The sequence below is a fragment of the Eleutherodactylus coqui genome, chromosome 2 (assembly GCF_035609145.1).
Source record: "Eleutherodactylus coqui strain aEleCoq1 chromosome 2, aEleCoq1.hap1, whole genome shotgun sequence".
Taxonomy (NCBI): Eukaryota; Metazoa; Chordata; class Amphibia; order Anura; family Eleutherodactylidae; genus Eleutherodactylus; species Eleutherodactylus coqui.
Genome location: NC_089838.1, coordinates 77338293 through 77355326, shown reverse-complemented (window position 1 = coordinate 77355326; position 17034 = coordinate 77338293). Strand labels below are relative to the sequence as shown.

General features: G+C 43.2%; 1 protein-coding gene across 3 annotated transcripts in view; it reads left to right on the top strand.

Moving 5' to 3' along the window:
* The window catches only part of FNIP1 (folliculin interacting protein 1), a 97939-nt gene extending 83274 nt beyond the window's left edge, over positions 1-14665 (top strand). For all 3 annotated transcript variants that reach the window (XM_066591133.1, XM_066591132.1, XM_066591134.1), the window contains 5 exons: positions 1139-2525; positions 4490-4658; positions 5641-5838; positions 6956-7071; positions 8679-14665. In XM_066591133.1, the coding sequence (XP_066447230.1) occupies positions 1139-2525; positions 4490-4658; positions 5641-5838; positions 6956-7071; positions 8679-8757 (1949 nt within the window). In that variant the 3' untranslated portion in view covers positions 8758-14665. The remainder of the gene's footprint in view (positions 1-1138; positions 2526-4489; positions 4659-5640; positions 5839-6955; positions 7072-8678) is intronic.
* Positions 14666-17034: the final 2369 nt, after the last annotated feature.

Here is a 17034-nt window from a genome sequence, read left to right as displayed (position 1 = left end):
CTTCCACCCTCCACAAATGTCTCCGTCCCCTTCCCTTGTAGACTGTAATCCCTCATAAACAGGGTCCTCTATCCCTCTGTATCAGTTTGTAACTCATCTTGTTACCGCAAATTAATGTCGCTGTAAAAAAAAATGTATAAGGGGTTCTCGCGGAGGATTAAACTACATGAAGTCTGTGGGCATAGTGCACTTACTGGTGTTACTTGAGCTTTGCCGCCACCTACTGTTCTTTTTTTAGTATAAAGAAAAATGTTCTACTTGGAGTGACATTTCCTGGGATTACGCACCTGATGACTATAGGCTGGAATTATGTTACTTAAAGGTGTTGTCTACTATTTCAGTTTTCCATTTAGTTAGCTGTTGATCTTTAAGAATGATTGATTTAAAATGTAATGTACATCATCACATTCCAATGTAGCTCGATGCCACGCTACATATAGCTGACTGGCAGCAGCTGCTCACCATGCTGTAACAGCATTGGTTATGTGTATGGCGTGTCACCAGTATATTGTCAATTTCCATTTGTTCAACAACTAAAGCTTTTCTTGCAGTAGTGTCTCAGCAATGATTGAGGAGAGAGGCAAAAGAGTACTGGGAGAAAAAGTTGATTATCTGGGCAGCAGGCGTGAGGTTGGATTGGATGAATATGAGTAATGGATGTGAGGCCATAGAGAAGGATGTTGCAGTAGTCTAAGTGGGAGAGGAGGAGGCAAGGATCGTACCTGAGAGATGTTGTTGAGTTGAAAGTGGCAGGAGGTGGCGAAGGCTTATGAGTTTTACTAAGGACAGGGAAAAATTAAATCTTACACTGAAACCTCAAACTTGTGGAACTGGGGGAAAATATGGAACCATTGACTGATAAGTCTGATGGGGGTGTTTATTGAAATGAAGTTCAGTTCTCTTGATTTTAAGTATTAAAAAAGCAGGCAGAGAAATAGGAGCCACTAGGCACTCTTGATTGGTAACCTCTTGACGGGTAGATTCTGATGTCCTCAGCATTAAAGGTGGTACTAAAAGCCGTGGGTATTGTTTTGTAGTGATTGGTCTGTATGATACCTCTGATTAGCATTATATAAGTGGCAGTGAGAATCCCATTCTAATTGGTTTCTCAACATTTTGTTGTTTTCTCTTCATTTAGGAGATTTATATGGAGCTATCGGGTCTCCTGTGCGATCATCACGAACGGTTGTTGTAGGCAGAAGGCAAGATCTGGTGCAGAGGTTGCTTTATTTTCTTACCTACTTCATAAGGTGCTCTGAGCTCCAAGAAACGCATCTCCTGGAGAGTGGGGAAGATGAAGCCATCGTTATGCCCGGTACAGTCATCACTACCATGCTGCAGAAAGGAGAGGTAGAGGAGACGGACTATGTGCTCATCACGATGCACAAGAATAAGGGATGTCTGCTGAGCAGTGATCCAGAGGAAATGAGAACTTCTGAAAAGAAGTGTCGGTGTTGCCAGTGTCCCCTCATGGACCAACTGGCCAACAACTCGCTTCAGGAAAACAGTTCAAAGACTTCAATTGAGGCAAGCAACGATGGGAGTCAATTAGTTTCTCAATCATCCTGCCAAGAGGAAGATGGTTTTTCTGAAGTCTATATGGATAAATCAAGAACTTGTCTGGATGCCAAGATAGAGACCGTCATTAACATTGGGGCAGCTCCATTAGACAAATGTGTCTTGGCAGTGGGGAGTCTTGAGCCAGCAGTTCAGGAGTTAGAAAATGAAAAGCTACAGGATGAAAGCCTGAATATCAAGGGCACGAGAACTAATGAAATTAGTATTGAGAAGAAACCTCCCGACAAGTCTGCAGCGATGCCTTGTGACTCTGGCCATCTTTTGAACAAGGTGAAGTTTCAGATCGGTGATTCTATGTCACCTGACTCGGACATAGAGCTGAAAATCCAAAATGTAGCAGACCAGATGCAGAAGCACCAGCTTAACCCAGTGCAGGAACAGAGGATGCTTACCGATCACCAGTTCAGTGTGGCAAAACCAAATACTGAGGACCAAAAAACTGGTGGGTCACCTGAGAAGCTTTCCCGGGTGGCAAGCAAAATCCAAAACTGGAATCCATTTCATCCTGAGAACATTAGCATGTTTGATGAGTATTTTCCAGATGATGGTTCTATTGAAGTTAAGGTCATTGATGAAATTCCAAAAGGGGGTACAAAAACATCTGATCATGACAGTGACTTGGGGTGCTTAAACAAACTTTGTGAAACAGATAAACCATCTTCTGGTGTAACAAATTCAGTGCTTCCGAATTTATGCAAAAACTGCTGCGCTGAGCAGGACCAAAGAGACGCAGTCTCTGTATCTATCCCCCATGGGGATAAAGAGAAATCTGAAAATAAAGTTGTGGTGGGCGCTGACTGGGACATTCCGAGGAATGAGAGTTCAGATAGCGCCCTGGGTGACAGCGAAAGTGAGGATGCAGGCCATGAGCTTCTCGCACCGAGTATTAATTATTACGGGGCTGAGCATGAAGAGTGGATAGAAGAGGAGGAAATACAGTTTCCAGGGTGAGCACTTTTGTATACATCTAGTTGATGTCCATTACCTACTTATTTAGGCAATGCCTTCATATGAGAGAGACCACAGAGAGGAAGAAATGCTGAGTCTACGTTTTCTTATACATTTTCTATTAATACTTTGTGAATTTTATTTCCCATAATTCCTCTGTTGCACTGAAATTTTTCAAAAGGAATGATGGAACAATACCTCTGCAGCGCCACCTATTGGAAGGTAGCGTTCCTGCAAGTCAATATTAGACTTGTTAAACAAGCCTCATAATAACGACTGGGAATTGTAAGCTAAAACCAGAATAGCCATACACTGACAACTGTTTCAGGGTGATTGCCAATCATCAGTGTGCAGTAGGCTTCTGGGTCAGGAAGGATGCTTGACCCTCTAAGCCTCCTCACACACCTTCTAGAAACTCATACCCTTCCTGACCCACATCTATAGGCCTCTCACTAGCCAAGCCAGAAACCTACTGCACACTCATGAGGAGCAATCACCCTGAAACAGTCTGTGTATAGTTATTCTGGCTTTGGCTTACAATTCCCAGTCAAAATTAGGGGGCTCATTTAAAAAGTCTGACATTGACTTGCAGGAATGCTGCCTTCCAATAGATGGTGCTGTAAGGGCAGTGTTCCATCTTCTATTTGCATATTTCCCAGAGGAGCATGGCTGGCCTTATAAGTCTCCTCACAGATGCTCTCTCTAAGGAGAAACGATAGCCTTCCTGACTCAAATTATATCGCTACTGCCATAGCATTTCTGGGAGAAAGAGTGTAAAGTATGTCTAGATTTTTAGAAGCCGCATCTGTTACTAAACTGCAAATTTATGTTGTCTTGTTGCAACTACATTGCAAGATGTCATAGTGCAGTGGATCTACACTGAAGCATGAAAACATTTCCAAGTATGGCACCACAGGTTCAGAGAGTGAACGGCAGTTCTAAACCGATTTTAGGCTGTGTTGACACTTCATTTCTGTTGGTCTGTGTGCTGGGAAATGTTCAGAATATATCCATAGGACCCCATTTATCTGGGCACTTTCTTGGTATATACACAGCAGCATGTGCATTGGCATACCTGTTTTTTAACTGCATAGGAAAGTGTAGTCTTCTGTTTGTGGTATGTTACATAATGGGGGTCTGTGGGGGATTAGGAGTTATGTATGCCTATGTACGGTAATGGCACACATTATAGTCTTCTGTTATAGGTATACATCTGGAATCCAGTCTGTAGTTTGCCCCCTCCAGGCTGTATAATCTGCACCTTTCTTCCAGCCACAAGGTCACATGACCAGCACTCTGACTACACTCTGTGCCCTGCAGTTAAGGGGCAGATTTATTACTGCTTTTATACAGAAAAACTGTCTTTCTTGCCCATAGCAACCAATCACAGCGTTTCAGTCTGCTTTACTGCATCACCACCCCACAATATAGCTCCCCAGTAGTTACAGCAGTGCCCCCTCTCCCCTTTAGTATACAATATTGTGTCCCTCACTCCTACTCTCGAGCTGCAATCTCCATTGTAGCGTCTGTATAGGGATGGTGCACTGACCAAATGTACTCCGCCTCATATCAGCGCCCAGGCAATGCCCGCGCGTGCACTGGCAGTAAGGAAGCTGCTGCACATATCAACCTGGTCCTATCTTAATCTGTGAGCTATGATTATTGTAGGCTTTAGTGACCACATTGAACATGACTGTCATCAAGATATCACTTAGTATTTACTAAGTTATGACAAGAAGCATTGTGCCAACTGTCAATTGTCATAATTCAGTAGGCACTGGGATTCTTCAGAGCAGGTCATAGGTGTCGGGGACACTTTCTAGTGGTGACCCGGCAGTCGGGTTTTGTCTACGTTGTGGGGAAATGACCTATGTTGGCCATTTCTGTACTGTACTAGTTCTGTGCAGGACTTTGTGTACTTCTTTCTTCCAACATCTTTTGTGAATGTTTTCTCGTTTTTCAGATCCAAACTGGTGGAAGTCAACTCTGTAAAGCCCAACATTGCTAACTTTGGGAGATCTCTGTTAGGCGGCTATTGCTCGTCCTACGTACCAGACTTTGTTCTGCAAGGAATAGGAAGTGAGGAGAAGTTAAGGCAGTGCCTGATGTCAGACTTGTCGCACGCTGTACAGGTATATAAGGCACACTTATTGGGTTCTGGGTAAGAAGGTGAAGAGCTGGGTATATGAGGGGTTTTTCCTTCAAAATCCAGCAGGAAAACTAGTCTCTGGGACCTTTTATTCTTATGGGTGCCTAAAAGGGGTTGTCTGGTTACCAGACAACATCCCTTCAATAGGGTTCATTGAAGCAAAATAACAAACTGAGCTGTGCGTACCCCTCCGCTGGGACCCAGCGCTGCGGCCCTGCTGGGGTCCCGGTGTTTCTTGTGACAGCTGAAGTTGGGTGACCGCTGCAGCCCACACGGCTGCAAAAATGACATTACAACTTTATTCTATGGGCTGGTTTGATTACGACGATGGCAAATTTTATATATTTTTTGCTGTACCACTTTTAAAAAGTTATTTTTTTTCCAAAGATTTTATTTTCTGATTATTTTCTTCTGCCATATTCAAACACTGTAACTTTACATTTCTTACAGCGATACCAAATAATGTGTGTCTCTTGTGTTTTGTTTTTTTTGTTTGTTTGTTTATTAAATTATTTTTTGTTTTTTGTTTTTTTTGTTTCTTTTTTTTCTTTTTCGTCCCATCCGATGATTTGAATTTTTGATTGCTTATCAAGTATAATGCAATACCATAGTACTGCGTTATACCACATTTTGACAGGCAGTCAGAACATGGTAGAATACAATCAGCCCTGGGAGCCTTCAAAAGGCCCCTGACTGCCATGGCAACTGAAAAAGGCACCTTGCGATCTCATTGCCAGGGGTCGTTTAGGACCCTTGGAATACTGAACTTGGGCATTTAAATGCTGCTGACAGTGGGATTTAAAGGGTTTACAGCCACAACATGGGTACACGCTGATTGCAGTTGTTCGTGTACGAACCCCGTATGCCCAGGACGTAAATGTAGGTCTTGGAGTGTTAAGGGGTTAAAGACTGATGAATGTGTACTGTCGCTGGTTAATTCACTTAGACTTTTTTCCCCCCCACAGCATCCAGTTTTGGATGAACCCATTGCAGAGGCTGTCTGCATTATTGCAGACGTGGATAAATGGTCGGTACAAGTGGCCAGTAGTCAGAGGAGGACAACTGATAACAAGTTAGGCAAGGAGGTGCTGGTATCCAGCCTGATCTCCAGCCTTCTTCATTCCACTCTCCAGCTTTATAAACACAACTTATCAGCAAACTTCGTAAGTACACTTTTATGCCATTTCTTTCCCTATTTGGGATGGGGAATAGTTAAGTGTAAAGCCTGTAAAGTGCAGTTGGAGCTTCTTAAGGTTTTTACATATAACTTCCTTCTTAATGGATTCCTCTTTGTGCATGTGAGCCAATATTGGAGTACGACACATGTACAGATGCAGCAAGGTTTGACATGACATTTGACACCTTATAATAACTTTTAATTGCACTTTATAAGGGATTTTGTTATGTGAAGATAACCCATTAAAACGCTATTGTTCTCTTAAGTTAGGGGTGGCTTTAAGGCCCATTCAGACACGATTATCGCTCAAAAGCCATCTTTTGAGCTATAATCGTTGGGTGTACATGTGCCCATCTTTCAGTTTTCTGCCGAACGCTGATTTTCAGTTATGCTTGAAAACTATTGTTCGGCAGAACAGCTGATAAGCAGGACCGCACGCTGTGTTCTGCCCGGGGAGCGCTGATTACAGGATGATTGCATTTTCTCAGCTGTCAGCCCTGCTGGCAAAACAGAAGGAATGTAATCAAGGAACAGCGGGTGGTCTGTTCTCTGATTACAGCTACCCTTGGCTCACCTGCTACTAATTGGTACTAATAGACATTAGTACCAGATAGTAGTTTATGCAAAATGATCACTCAGAAGCCAACTTTTGAGCGATCATGAGTGATCATCTTTGTGGTGTAAATGCACTTTTACACTGGACTACCACCCAACAGCGGGCGCAGGATTTATCGCTCACAGGAGTTAATGATTGCTCAATTAATGGAGGGGGAGCACGCTGGAGAGAATTTCCAGCCGCCTACCTTCACTTGTTTTTTAGGTGGGCTGAAAGCCAAGCAACTCCAACAAGTGAGCGATTCTCACTCACTTTTCCTCTTGGGTCCTGTGTTTACACGGCATGACTGTCTCCCGCAATTACTCTTTTGATTAATTACTCGGGCGACTATCTACCTATGTAAAGCCACTCTAACTTGTCTGTGAAAACTTTTTGCGACAATTTCTTAAACTCTATTACAGCTGTGGTGTCAGAATTGGAGCTTGCAGGGCTGCTTTGCCGTTGTAATAAAACTAATTATATACGTTTTTTTAATCCTCTCCATTAGTGCATCATGCATCTGGAAGACCGACTGCAAGAGCTCTACTTCAAGAGCAGAATGCTTTCTGAATATCTTAAAGGGCAAACCAGAGTTCATGTGAAGGAGCTCAGCATGGTGTTAGGGTAAGATACCTAGAGACCTTATTACATGAATTGACACACCTTCCTGTAAAACTAGACAATATCAGTGCTTTTTGGACACCGTATAATCACAGAATACAGCAACCTCAATGCGGGTCCTCAGACCTGCACAGAAATAGAGCAGGCCGTGACTTGTTTTCCACGCAGACAAATCGCGGACGTCTGCATAGGATTGTGTTTTGTAATGCAATCCTATGCAGACGTCCCACCACAGAATTTCCGCCCGTGTGCAGGGGGCCTTATAAAGCATATGTGTTTTCTAGTAAGATATAAGAATTACTCAGCACAGCATACTGTGTACAGTTCGTCAGGCTTTAGGAAGACATAGTTTAAAAAAAAAGCAACAAAAAAAACAATGTGTACTTTTTTGGGTGTAGACAAAAAAAAAAGTCAACTACACTTCAGTGTACTTCAAAGTAAATGAATTGGAGCGTAAACCTGTTAAATGTAGACAAACCTATACCATACATCTGTCTGTTTTTCTCCTATAAAACTATGTATACACAGTGCAGTGTGAACCCTGCCTCCATCTCAGTGCATCAGGCGTGTGTGTCAGAATTGCACCTGATGCACTGAGACTGAGGGCATTCGGTCTGGTGGTGAGCGGGCGCGATGTGGAGCAGGGCACAGTGAACAGCAGAGGCCACGTGTTCACTATCCCCATTCAGCTAGCAGGAGGAGAATTTTGCTTTGCAGTGCCCAGCCGCATAGCTGAAGAGGGGCAGCAGTTCAAGAGGCCTTGTCTACTAAAATATACGAAATAGACTACTAATTAAACCTATTGCAATAATGCTTCTAATCGCCTGTTCTGCACAAACGCATTAAATGAGTGTTACACTTTACAATCCTCTGATGGAGTCCAGTTGCTCGTCTCCTTTTCACAAAGTCAACAAGTTTTAACCCTTTCCAATCCATTTATTTTTTCTCACCCATTCTCCCCAGCTCCAAATAAATTGGAGCTGGGGAAAATGGGTGAGAAAAAATACATTTTCCCTGCACCCTCCTGAACTGACAGAGTTCAGAGGGTGCAGGTGCTCACTGCACCGTGGAGGGACCTGCTTACCTGTCAGGCGTCTTCCGCATTCTCCTTCTGTCTCCCGGATCGGCGATCATGTGACCGCTGGGGTCAGGTGGCACATGGTGGTCACATGATCGCCGGGCCGGGAGACAGAAGGAGAACGCGCAAGATGCCGGTCAGGTAAGCAGGTCCCACAGTGCAGGCTCCCGACTCGGCGTTCATGTGACCGCCGGGGGTCAGGTAACACCGGCGGTCACATGATCGCCGGCCGGAATCTCTATGCATTACATAGCGCTAATTGAGCGCTATGTAATCTGTAAAGGAGAAGGCAGAAAGGGTTAAAAACCCTTTCTGCCTTCTCCTAGGGGGTCCTCGATGGGGACCAGTGCACAAGTGTATCTGCACCGGATGTGTCTGCCGATCGGGTGCAGATGCACTCCTGCACTGCAGTGTCGGGCCTGCCCCGACATTGGAGCTGTGGAGGAAAATGATGATGTCGGGGCAGGCCCGACATTGGACTGGAAAGGGTTACCTTCAGTGCAATAAGTAAACTGCCGCTTCTGTCTTCCAGAATTGAATCCAGCGACCTTCCGTTACTTGCTGCGATCGCCAGCACCCACTCTCCATACGTTGCACAGATCCTTCTGTAAAAGGGAATGTATTCTCACCCACGGAGAGGACAATGTCTTATTGCAGTATTTGGTAAGCGCGGTGGAATAGACTCTACGTCTGTGTATTATACCAGCTGATATTCAGGAAGAGAATCGCATTGCAGGAGATTCTCCTTCATCTTCTCTAGATGGGATTAAGAAATGGAACGAAGACAGAACTTCGGAATCCAGAGAAACGAAACACACACAGTTGTGGGTCCTTAATTACAGCAGCATTTCAGATGTTTTGAAAGACTCCAGAAACTTTTTCTTCCTCTTTTTAACTTTGTATGAACTTTTTAAGAACTATTTTTGTAAATAGGGTGAGATGTGAGGAAATGTTGAGTGTGACTTTGAATGGCTGCTTTCTACAGTGCAGATCTCACTTTTATATAAAAAGCTTTACTTGCTGGTAGAGCAGGTCATATGTAGAAGAAAAACATGCCCTTGACAAAAACCGCTACCCCTTATTTACTAAGGCGTTACAGAGGTGTAATGTGACCTTGTAAAAGTGTTGTAGCTTTACAGAAGAAATCTCGAGCAACCCAGCAACCGTACGGCACGCCAATGACTAACTGACATTAATTACTGCAGGGGGGGGGGGTCTACGGGCAGAGCTTGGATTTTACCAGTACCTCCCCTTAAAATTAACGTTTTTGCTGCATAGCAAGGGGGCAATACTATTGTAAGCAGAACCCCCATTCATGCCAATGTCATTTATTCTTTTATTAATGGCCTTTTCCAGTGTATGTTTTCAATTTGCATCTATTAACAGTTCTGCAAAAGGAAAGAAAAAGCCTTGAAGATGACCTGTCGCCACTCCCACCATGTCTGTGTCAGTAAATACTGACATTTCTCTTAAAATATGTAGCAATTTATAACCTACATTACACAGTTTCTCTGGTCTTCCTCCACGAAATGTAGAAGCACACTGACAAATGGGTGTTACCAATTAGACAAGATCAGACTGTGTAGTGTGTAGGGACACACCCCCATTAAAAAGGGGAAGGGTAGCACCCAGTTGTCAGTTTGTTCATATTTCCAGGAACAATAATAGAGGAATATTCAAATGTAAAGCTTGAAGAAGAGCTGCTCCAAAACTGTAATATTTTCAGGCATACAAGTATTAAAGTGGTTGTACCAGAATGACAAGTTATCCCCTATGCACAGGATAACTTGGTGATCGGTGGGGGTCTGACACCCTTGGCAATCCTGATAACAGGGATAACTGGAAATTCTGGTACAACCCCTTTAACTATATAATGAGAGCTGACTGGCGCTCTTTAACCTTCAGTATACGGAGATGTAGTAATCGGAGAGCACATTCTGCTTGTGTAGAAAGAAATCAGTTTATCTTATAGTTGGCAAAAATTAAACCCCTTACTTTACCCTTCATGATATCCTCACAACAGATGCAGCAATAAAGCTAAAACCTGCCTAGATAATACTGTAAAGGCGCTCTGAGATCTGCACACTGGCCTCCACTATAGTACAGTAGTTGGGAGATCGCTTTCAACGTGCTAATAGAACACTTTGCCATTTCCTCAAATTATGCATTTTGTAAAATCCAAGTTAATATCAGATTGACTGTTTCATTTATAGTATGCAAGTATTTGATTTCCCATCTTGAAAATGGAGAGAAGAAAAAATTCTTAAAGGGGTTGTCCCACTTCTAGCCATTCATGACCTGTCCTTAGGAATAGAAGATCATCAAAGGTCTGCCTCCTGGGGATAAGCTGTTCCCCCAGGTCCATGGCCTTGTTATGGTTTTGGTATAGGAAGCAGACTGCTCTGTATATTGTACAGTGGCCTTGGTTGGTATTGCACTTAATAGAACTCAGCTCGCAGTACCAACTGAAGCCACTGTGCAATCTACGGAGCTGCTGCTGCTTCCTGCAGCAAAACGGCTGAGAACACAGACCAGGGGAAACAGCCTGGTGAAGAACCCCCGCCGATCTGCTGCTGGTGCCCTATCTTGCGGCTAGATCATCAATAGGTGGAAGTAGGACAACCCCTTTAAACATCTGCAGAAATTCTAGTCTATCAAAATTATATGGAAACTGATAAAAACAGAATCAGAAAACCGAGCCAATCCTCTCATTGTTAGAAATGTGACCTTTTCTATGATCATGTAGCAGTCCAGAACATGTAATTATCCAGCAGTCAGGTCCTATAATTGTGTTTTACTGTAGATGTAATGGAGGAATAACTTAAAAAAAAAAAAGGTAACCTAACTGCTCATGTAGGTGTAATGAATACCAGATTTACCCCTATGGGAATCCTGATCGACCGTTACATTGACGGAACTGAGAAAATGGTAAAGCAACACGAAAAGACGGTACTAAGCTCAAAATAGTACCCGTAGGTACCATGTTGTTTTACAGTAACACTTTTATTATACTTTTCACTAAAGTATAGAAGAAAACTTTTTTTTTTTGCTTTGTATATATTTGAGAATGAAGCAATCGCTCTGGATAGGAGGAAAATCTGTGTTTGTCTAATTCAGCACTGCAGATGGGGCAGAATAATGGCAATAAAAAGGGCAATAATAATCCATATATAACTGCTATAAGGGCATGGTCACATGGAAGGATAAGGAAATCCGCCCCAGGGAGAAGAGGTGGATTCGGCAGTGTATCCGGTGCTACCGTTGACATGCTACAGATTTAAACTCCGCACCACATGGCAATTTCCGCACTGGAAAATTGTGTGCAGATCTTATTCCGCAGCATGTGGGCGAAATATCACCCACTTTGCTGCTCCTATAATTGCCACAGATTTTCCATGTGAAGGGTGCGCGCAGCAAATCCGCCTTGTGTGAACTTGCCCTAAATGTTTCATATGTTGGGCACATCTAGGTGTACATGAAGCTGCCATCCTAAAAATGCTTCGTTTTGCACAATTGTTTCAGAAAGCCTTAAGGAGAAAGGCGGCATATAATATTCATTTCTTGATTAACACCTTATACCTTGTTCTCTATGACATAATTTTATCGGAAGCCTCAACTGCCACCAGTGAAGGCAATGCCTTGTAGACCGATTCAGAAGTGGCTTATTCACCTGACCATATTATGGCTCCATACGGCCTCAGAGCTGGAATCCGCTGCCTACAACACCTCCCTATGTCTCCGATTACACATTGGGCTTTAATTTTATCAATATTTATTAACGGGGAAAACATGGGTTGTATGCCACTTAGGATTCTGTGAAATACTTCCATAATAGGATGGCATGCAGCGGTATCGTAGAGCAGCACCCAGTATGGAGTCACACAAGCTCTTCACACCTCCATTCAGAGATTCTCTCCAGGGTTTCTCAGAAATGCCTGAAAATTTTGCGTAACAATTGTAAAGCTGCGGAAATCATTGTAGTCAATGCTCCCATCAGGTGTCATTGGTCTTCATCGTATGACGGAGCTGGTGTGCCCCAATTTTTGTTTTCTGCTTCTATGACTGCATGGAAAAGCACACAATTTAGCAGAAGTATCAACAGACCCTCCGGTCTTGGACAAACAAAGATGGCTTCTCTAACTACCTGATGCACACTGGTTCATTGGCAGTCTAAGACACTGCATGCCAATGTGCACATGTAGTGTTAAGGAACCCTTACATGGGGCCGCTAATTATCCCATGTACAAGCAGCCGTTGACAGAGTACTGAGCAAGAAATCGCTCACCTGTTGGAGTCGCTTGGTTTTTAACAGAACTAAAAAAAAACAAGTGACAGTCTGTGTAAACAGGAGGCGCTCGGTGTTTGCACAACTCCTATTTGCTGTGAATGGAGGTGGGTGGGAACGATCCTGGCCCGCTCTACCTCCATTCATTTGAACTATCGCTCCTGTGTAAAGCAGAAGGACAGTAGGCGGTCGGTAGTCTGTGGGACAGCTGTCAGGTGCCCATGCATCCCACATTTGTGCTGTGTGAAGGCATCTTTAAATTAACGATGTATACCAATACAAAGTGTGCATCAGATAGTCGGAGAAACGATGCAGCCATCATTCTTTGTCCAGGAGGGTGGCTTTAAGTCTTTTTTGATACTTCTACTAAATTTTTAGTTTTCCTATGCAGTCATAGGACCAGGAAACAAAAATAAAGGTGTACCAAATCTATGACCAGTGGTTCGCCCTTAAGGGGTTTTCCAGGCAGCACCCATTGGGATACACCGGGGTCGGAACGGAAGCCTGTATAGTGGCCATTGCTCGTAATTGAAGGCGCAGCTCTCGTTGAAATCAATGGGAGCTGTTCTTGTAAATGTAGGCTGGGGTCCCATTGATTTCAACGAGAGCTGCGCCTGCAATTATGAGCACTGGCCACTACATAGGGGTCGGAGCAGCGCTTCTGCTTTGACCCAGTGTAGTGGCCGGCCCTATCTCACATTGCAGTCGCTATTCCAACATATTATATAGGTCACCTATTCGATTGGATGCTGTAAATGTAAAATTATAGACTATCCCAAAATGAGAATCTAGCCATCCACCTCCCAAGCATCTAATACAGACGGCACCACTGCTTTTTATAAGAAACCCTTGTAATACCATGTAGCAGCAATCTGCCGATATCCACAAGCACAGAGCTGACCATTCACATCAGTGTAGTAGCCGTGCCCTCATTACAATGTGCATATTGTATGGCCGAGGCCTGTGCCATTGCCCCCCTCATCCTCTGTCCTCACGTTCAGATACTAATATGCATTAGTTATATTTCAGTGAGTTGGGTGCAAATAAAAAATGTGAGCATTCACATAGCAGGTAAGAATGTGGTAGTCTTTCCCCATTTCCATACATATAGCTGTCCACGAATTTCTAGTGTCTAACCCTTTCCAGTGTTCGGTTGCTATTGTGTTGTGTTTTTACCGTTTATTTCTTTAAGATCAGATGCAGATTGAAATTATCTCAAATTCTATTATTTGTAGTTTACTACATGATAATAAAGGTATGTTTTCCCTGAGTCGGAAATGTTGTGGATTTGCAGCACAGAATTATCTGCTCAAAATCTACAGCATTTATAGTCCGAGTGTTGTGAATGGGACTTTAGAAATCCAATGGGCCACCATCAATTTACCTGTGCCGTAGATATCAATTTATGCTGCAGACTTTCATCACAGATTTCACTCCTTGAACCTCTTTAGTGGCACGCCTGGAAAATCTCCAGGGCTTGCTGCCCTGACCATGCAGTTAAACCCTGGAAGATTTCCGTGGACAGCTCTAGTGCTGAAATGTTGGCCAGGACACGCAGTTATTGTGCCACTGTACACGTTTGCCACTTCTAATTGCCTCAGGAAAATCTCTGGGGCTTGCTGTGCTGACATGGTAATAATAAACCTGCCACTGAAGGGTTAAAGGAGGTGATAAAATCTGCATCATCTACTGCAGATTTTCTGTTTCTGAAAATTTCACATGAAATGTAAAAAAAAAGTAAAATACCCTAAAACTTTACAAAAAATAAAACTTTGTCGGGAGACTCTCTGCCTCACTGAGCAGCATTGGTCTACGTGGTTTAACGACTTATCGTCTTCACTTATGTGTTTTCAGTGCAACAGTAATAAAAAGTAATCTCTCATGTTCAGTCTAATGAAAAGTCATGAATAAGCACTTTTTATAGATTTGTCGCCTCTACTCCTCTTCAGGGCAGGTTTTTTGGGCTCCTGCCTTTTGACCAAATTCTGGATCATTTGTTAATGTCTTAAATTCCAAATAGAAAGCCTCCGCCGCATGTGTGTCCCCGCTGCTCCTGGATAGCACTGGCGCTATTGTCTGTCTGCTTCCTTAAATTATTTGGATGAATCATTTGTATGATGTACAGAGCCGTCTTCCTGTATCTGTAAATATTTTTCCATAACATGCACTGTATTATATTACTAAACCCAATTTTATGGGCAACTTTTGTGCAATAAATACCAGTCTTGTCAATATTTACTGCCGCTGTGGTTTTTGTGGACTGTGGTTTGTAATAACATTAAACACTGTCTCATCTCTAGATCAATGGTTTAAAAGGATTGTCCGGATACTGGACAGCCCCACTTCAATAGGGCTGCCTGTATTAAAATAGAGCTATACTTCTCCCCCCTCTACCGCCGGGATCCAGCGCTGCAGCCCCACTGGAGTTAGTTGTGACAGTGGCTGTTATGAAAGTTAGGTGGCTGCCACCTAAATCAGCAGCTGCAGACTATCCAAACTGAACTTTTTTTTCTTTAAACATTTTGAACCTTTTTTTTTTCCCCCCTTTTTTTTTGAATATGTGATTGTTTGAGCTCTAGGATAGTACATTGCATTACATTGAAGCCTATGCAAATAAGAAAGATGGAAAAGTATCTCTACAGCGCCATCTATTGGACGGAAGCATTCCTTCAAATCAAAGTGACTTTTAACAAGTCTTCACAATGATTGGGAGTATGAAACCAAGCCAGAAGTTATGTCACTTTGATTTGAAGGAATGCTGCCATCCAATAGATGGCGCTGTTAGAGGTATTTTTAAATCTTTCTTATTTGCATAGATTTCCCAGAGGAGCTAGCATTACCTTATAAGTCTCCCTACTCATCTTTTAGGTGTCCCCACACGTCTTCTGGGTTCTCTTCTTGGGGAGAGACTATACCATACCCTGACCCACTCACCCCCTTGGTGTCTCCACACACTTTTTGGGTGCTCTCCTAAAGGAGAAACGACACCGCTTCTGATTGAAGCCTATTAGACTCTGCTGGAAGAAGGGTTTAATAGGCTGAGTTACATGGCAGACATGGGGGCCTTTGTCAGGTTTCCGGCTGGCAAGGAAACCTATTGGTACCTAGCAATTACACTGCAAAGTGCCGATGGGTGACAGAAGAATCCCCCTTCCCCTGTCATCTGCTTACATGCTGTTGCTATTGATTGTGGCATGTAAGGGATTAAACTGCTAGAATCTGAGGTTTCTCTGCAGCTGGTATTTAGAGCAGGAGCCTGGCTGTTAGTAGTCCGCTAAGTCACTGCCTTTAAAAAGATGCACGTGCAAATTAAAAGCCCATTAGTGAGGTCCATGAAAAGATGGATTGGCAGTCACTAAGGGGTTAACGTCTGCTGTTTTCTGCCATGAAATTGCTGCAAGTGATTCTATAAATCAAGCTGTCAGTTCATTCTTCAACAACAATGCCTGACCAATGTGCAGTGATGAAGACAATCAGAGAAGGCGTTTTCATGCGGCGCTCGTCATCTCCTTTCTTAGTATGTCATCCGCCCCCCATGTACAATGTCTTTCAGTCATTTTGATTGACACATTTCTTAAAGAAAAAAAATGAAGATGTCATCCATTCTCTGCCGTGTAAAATAAGCCCCCTTTTACATGCAGAGCTGCCTTTTGTAGCACAGTATTTGTACTGAGGCCTCATATAGTATCTCATTTCTCATAGTTGTACAGATGAAGCAAAGGTTAACCCAATGCTGATACTTGACTGCAACATGTTCTTAGCACAACACAAGCCATTGAAAAGACCAGAAAAAGTTCTGTGCTACAGTTCAACGCATTCTTAAGGCAAAGTTTGCTACTTCTGTACAAAGCTATCAACTTCTGTAGCACTGGCCATAGCATATGATTGTTGGGGTAACATTGTGGCAAATACAAAAAAAGACCGTGGTACAGACATTAGGCAGGAATATGGAATGTCTGCTGACAAATGCGTGTGCTCTTGTAAGTAACATGAATGAATTCTAATGACAGACATACAGAAGGTGATGATCTAGTGCAGTGTTCCCCAACTCCAGTCCTCAGGGACCGCCAACAGGTCATGTTTTCAGGATTTCCTCAGTGTTGCACAGGTGATGTAATTACTGTCAGTGCCTCAGACATTGCCCCAGGTGTTCTTACTATAGGAGATCCTGAAAACATGACCTATTGGTGGTCCCTGAGGACTGGAGTTGGGGACCCCTGATCTAGTGGACATAGCAAATACATGGATTGGTAAGAGCCCTAAATGAGCAACAAGTGTGAAGGTGCAGGCCAAGGCTCAGGCAGGTCCAGGTATTGCCTAACCACAGCGGAGGCTAGGGACTTGAGACGGCCTCTATCAGGAATGTCAGCGAGAGGAAGAAGAAATGTTACTGAGATGCAGGTTAGTATGTTGGGATTAGTGCTGTTGGGTGGTAAAATCGGGCATTTTTTTTTTTTTTTTACAAAATTAGAATCATCTAAACCTGGCTTTTAGCAAAAGTCACCAGAAAATCGTTTGCAAAAAGAAAAAAAAAGTTACCACACCTAAACACCTTTGTAAATAAAGGTGGCTCAGTGGTTAGAACTGTTAGCTTTCATGGCTG